Source organism: Pisolithus orientalis, assembly GCF_024613125.1.
Source record: "Pisolithus orientalis strain OTSU chromosome Unknown F5J12scaffold_26, whole genome shotgun sequence".
Taxonomy (NCBI): Eukaryota; Fungi; Basidiomycota; class Agaricomycetes; order Boletales; family Pisolithaceae; genus Pisolithus; species Pisolithus orientalis.
Window position 1 is genome coordinate 584,983 of NW_026260807.1, and position 5,661 is coordinate 590,643.

At 47.3% G+C, this 5,661-nt stretch overlaps 1 protein-coding gene across 1 annotated transcript; it reads right to left on the minus strand.

The window, feature by feature from the left end:
* Nucleotides 1-4,873: 4,873 nt before the first annotated feature.
* Nucleotides 4,874-5,550, minus strand: F5J12DRAFT_784524 (uncharacterized protein; the record flags this gene model as incomplete). Its single annotated transcript, XM_051743051.1, has 2 exons — nt 4,874-5,449; nt 5,500-5,550. 2 exons carry the CDS (start codon nt 5,548-5,550, stop codon nt 4,874-4,876), a joined length of 627 nt encoding a protein of 208 aa, XP_051597879.1.
* Between the last annotated feature and the right edge of the window lie 111 nt (nt 5,551-5,661).

Consider the following 5,661-nt stretch of genomic DNA (forward strand, 5'->3'; position numbering starts at 1 on the left):
GGAGTTAACTATGCCTCTTGGTTGGTCCTAATGAAAGCATATCTTCAAAATCTCAGCATAATGAACATTGTTGACAGCACTACCGCACAACTGGCAAATGCTGGAGCTGCACAGGATGCTTGGAATGTTTTGGATACCTGCTGTCACACACCAAAGGTGTTTGGTGAGGTGGACATGGGTACAGCTGATGAATGGAGATGAAGACCATAGCCCTCATGCAAAGAAGGACAGCCAGGAATGTCAGCAGTCATCCCTTGCACAAGAACAGGTCATCAGTGCCAGAGAAAAAGAAAGGGAGCAGGTTAAGTGCTGGCTAAAATTCTTAAGCACCCACATATGGCATTCTGGTTTTCAACATATCTCTGCCATTTCTGCAGATACAGAGGCCATTCCCACACTCACTTGTAGTGCTCAGCCACATGATCTTACCTTCCAAAATTGGAAAGGATTTGCACACTCCACACATTTCTACAGCACTCCCTCCAAAAGACACTCATTTCACTAAATTCTTCTGATATGGCTGCCTCTACATCAATCATTTTGCTTGTCCCCTTTGCTAGGGACCATGGCTACATATATCTACCAGGAGTTCCTACCAGCTTCCATCCTGAAGCATCCTGGTACATCCCACCCTTGTCTGTGCCCTCTCAGCCCATCTAGCTTGGACAGCATGTTCTTTTTGTCAGTATGACCTCTAGGAGGATGTTCTTTGGTTGCCTCAGGTCTGTCATTCACTTGGAAAGGTCTTATGTGGTTGTTTCAGTCTCTCCAGTCCAAGAAGCATATGGATCCTTCCTCCCTGCTCCCTACAATGTCTTCATACCGGCCTCATCCATCATTCTTCCAAGATTGCAACAGCTACAGTATAATCTACTGTTCTCCACTCTCCCTGATCACATCCATGATGAGTATGATGCACATCTTGCCTCCTTGTTGCAAGATACAGCAGAAGACACTCCCCCTTCATCCTCTCTTCCAACAGAGCCTCATTCATGAAGTTTTTATTTGCTTCCCTGAGAGGATGGTTTGGGGGGGAAAGTTGCAATCTCCTATGCTCCTGTCACCCCACAGACCCCCAAAGCTTGACCCCTGTTGACATCTGACTCACCCTGTCCACTTTTGGATGTACTATATTGGCATCAGATCAGCACTGCCTCTCTGTCATCCCACCTTGGCCTAGAAGCAATCTCTTCGAGATGTGACATGCACAGCCTCCCCCTAATGTCATTCCAGTGCACTTTCCTGGTTCCTGACATTACTTGACTCATACTTTGACATTCTGACTGTCTTTGACTCACCTGTTGCCAATACTTACCAATCTTTTGACTTTGCTTACTGATTCTTTGCTTTTTGGCTTGCTAATCCTTACCAATGCTTACCAATGCTTTCCAAGATGATTACCCATCACTTACATTCCTTACTCATCAGTTACCAATCACTTACCAAGTGTTTGCACCTTGTTTTCCAAGGGCAACACCCCTGTACTGTATATAAATCACTGTACTTAGATAGCAAAAAAAAGAAGGAAGATGTCAGAGAGCCCCTCTTGCTTGCATTTTATCATCACTCAGTAATTCATTCAGCAGCTTTGATAGTTGAGACTTTATTAAGGGTCTAACTATCATCTACTTCACTTATCCTTGTTTATCATCAATATACTTCACTCCAAGCCCTCCCTGAGCTCAGTGCAGCTTAGGACATTGAATTAAGTCATCATCCATCCTTCTGTAGGCTGACAGCAGTCTACCCTATCACATTCTCTTGCATTCCTGCTTCTTCTTTGTCAGGAGCACCCCCAACCCTCAGCACTCATCCTTGAGTGTTGTAGCTCACAAAAAACCACCCAAATCAAAGGTTCTACCATCTGGGTACCACATAGGCACACCACCACTCAGTCTTTTTGTCTTTTGTGTTGGTTTTGGTTGGTTTTCACCACTGAACCACACTTTGACTCACATTGCATGTCTCAATATATGGCGAATCCTACAGAGGATCATCACAACAAGGCCCTGCATATAGTTCACTATATTGCATCTACTCCAAAAATGGCCTTATACTATTCTGGACTCGAATCTCAGATCTTTGGCTTCGCGGATTCTGATTGGGCTTCTAATAAAGACACATGTCATTCTACTACTGGTTATGCAATGTTCCTCGGAACATCCCTCATTTCTTGGTGATCACATAAACAGAAGACGATTGCACTCTCCTCTACAGAAGCCGAGTACATGGCTCTCTGTGATGTTGCATGTCAAATCAAATGGCTCCACATGCTATTTGATGAACTTCAATTCAAAACCAAAAAGACCATACTATACTGCAATAATATGGGAGCTCGCTTTATCGCTGAAAATCCTGTATCAGATGGTCATTCAAAACATATCAATGTCCAATGGCACTTCATTCGCGAATGTGTACAAGATGGTTTATTTGGTATTGAATATGTTCAAACCGATAAACAAAAGGCAGATGGTCTTACTAAATCCTTGATGTGGCAAAAGTTTGAAAAGAATCGCTTGTCTATGGGACTTGTTAATCTCCCATTCTAGAGCAAGGGGGAGTGTTGGAAATATTATAATAGTTCCAACTCTAGATTTACACATGCATCAACACGTTGTACATCACATGACTTTGCTTTGTGATCAGCTCCACAGTGACATCAGAGTGACATCACTTATTGCATCATATTCCATAGCATTCCCTGCTATTCTTTATGATATGTAGTAACTCTACTGTAGCTCTTTCCTTATATGTTACTGGTCTGTGCATACAGCTACATGTATATAAACTCAGGGTATCCCTGCTAGAGTCCCCAGTATCGTCTCATCAGACAATCTACTTGTTCATATGAACACTCAAGCCCCAACAAGCTTACCTCTTCAAACCTACTTGCTAACTCATAAAGGCAAGTGCTCTTGTCTAGCTCTTTGTAGTAGCCTGTCCTCTGTGCAATACCAGGTGCCATAGATTTTGAGCTGTCCACTGACAGTAGCAAGGCATTGGCTGATTGGAGTTGAATGATGATTACCTACTTGTGGTGTGGAAACATCCTTTGCTGTGCCACTGGAATCAACCATGGTCACTGGCAGTTAAAGATTCATGTTAGATGGGAACTAGTGTTGTATCATGATGGGAGCCTGGAGGTTGAACATTGAACATTGAGTACTGAGTGGCAAGAGTCATGCCCATCCTCATCTCTGTTAAGTACATCTCCTGTTCGTCCATCTCAGAGATGTAATGGTTATTCCTGTTGTCAATTTCCTCGGTTATTGACAAGCTGATCCTATTACTAGTGCCATACACGAAATGATGGTGGCGCACACAATCTGTAGGTCCTCTCCAACTTCAGCGGAACAAAGGAATTCAGCAGTTATGCAGACTGCCTATACTATTAACTGCACGTCAGCAGAACAAAAGGATGCACAGAAACTTGAGGCGTTCTTAGTGTTATGCAGAGCACCCACTGGTACCCACAGAACATAGGAGTGTGTCAACCAAAGAAAAAAAAACGGACGCTCTCAGATATGTGAAGCTATATTTGTGTGCTGTTGGACTTGAGGCTAAGGCCGGCCCCCCGGTCCTAATTTGTGCCGCAATCAGGTTGACACTCTGAACATCTCGAATCCCTGCAGTATCTCCTTAACTCCACAGAATCGGATGGCCATAATTCAGACGGTGCGATCGACACTATCAAGACTCACATGCAGACCCTTCAGTCACATGTAATCCAGAAAGTGGGTCATCTGACATGCACATTTGGTCCTGAAAGTGGGACTAACTGACATCAGCCTATAGACCCTGATGGTGGATAGGCTGACATGTTGGAGGGAGGTCGGCCAACCTCACTGGGGGATGGACTCACACCCTGGAAGTGGTGTCGGCTGACCTCACTGGGGGATGGACCCACACCCTGGAAGTGGTGTCGGCCAACCTCACTGGGGGATGGACTCACACCCTGGAAGTGGTGTCGGCCGACCTCACTGGGGGATGGACTCACACCCTGGAAGTGGCATCGGCCAACCTCACTGGGGGATGGATCCACACCCTGGAAGTGGCATTGGCCAACCTCACTGGGGGATGGACCCACACCCTGGAAGTGGTGTCGGCCAACCTCACTGGGTGATGGACCCACACCCTGGAAGTGGTGTCGGCCGCCCTCACTGGGTGATGGACCCACACCCTGGAAGTGGTGTCGGCCGACCTCACTGGGGGATGGACCCACACCCTGGAAGTGGCGTCAGCCGACCTCACTGGGGGATGGATCCACACCCTGGAAGTGGCGTCAGCCAACCTCACTGGGCGATGGACCCACACCCTGGAAGTGGCATTGGCCGCCCTCACTGGGGGATGGACCCACACCCTGGAAGTGGTGTTGGCCGCCCTCACTGGGTGATGGACCCACACCCTGGAAGTGGTGTCGGCTGACCTCACTGGGGGATGGACCCACACCCTGGAAGTGGTGTCCACTGACCTCACTGGGGGATGGACCCACACCCTGGAAGTGGTGTCAGCCAACCTCACTGGGTGATGGACTCACACCCTGGAAGTGGTGTTGGCCGATTTCACTGGGGGATGGACACAGACCTCACCACCTGGAAGTAGGGTTGGCCAAACCCTGAAAATTCCCTTGGCATAATCAATTGCTTGTCAATTTAGATGTTACCAGAAGTATTGACTCTGATGACACTTCCAGATGGACATACCCCCTGAGACCAGTGTTGGCCAACCTCACTGGGGGGTGGCCTTACCCCCTGAATCCATGGTTATTCTTCACCTCCAGGTGATGTCAGTGATCTCACAGGGTTTGAAACTTGCAATGAGCATGGGTAGCCATATATAGGGATCCTTTTGATTCACACCATCTACAGTTTATTTATAGACCAAGACCCAGAGCTCTCTTGGTTGGTTGACGAGCTCTAGTTGATTTCTTGCTTGCCTCTTCACCCTCCTTTGCCATCTTCTGATCAACATCCCCACTGCCTCCCCTTTTTCTTTTCCTCACATCCTTTCTTGTATTCCAGGATTCCTTCATGCCACCCCCCTGGGTGGGACAGGAATCCCCTGCACTGACCCCAGTTGTTTCCTGTGCACCAATCCCTCTGCTTGAGCCACCAGAATTCTGCTGCAGTCTTGCAACTACCAGCCCCACTGCACCCATAACATCTTCCCCCTTGTGGATATCAAGACCTGAGCCTAGCAAAAAGCCCAGATTAGCAGCTTCAGGGTCATCTGATTCTATGTCCTGTGCTCTTTTGCACTCCCTCCACAACAAACCAAATCCCAGTACAATGGTAAGACCTTTCTGGGTGGATGCAAACTTTTCACTTTGCAATTGATACAGTGCCTTCCAGAAGGAATCCCCATTGCCATGCATCTCCTGGGGCAAATACTGGGCACTCCAGGCCCAAGATGCCCAGACAGGCAGGTTGACTGGTCCAGCATCAGGTTCCTGTACAAAATGTTTGTTAACCTGGTATTTGAAGAAAGTTTATCACTTACTGTCTCTGGCAAGCCATCTACAAGCTCAACAAGTTCCTGGTACCTGGGCATGATGCAAAGGGACTTTAAATATTTCACCCTGTCCCCATTGGCATGACAAGCAGGGCTGGATTCATGAGGGGTATCTTCAGATGGGGCCCTCCCAGAGTCAAGGATATCCTG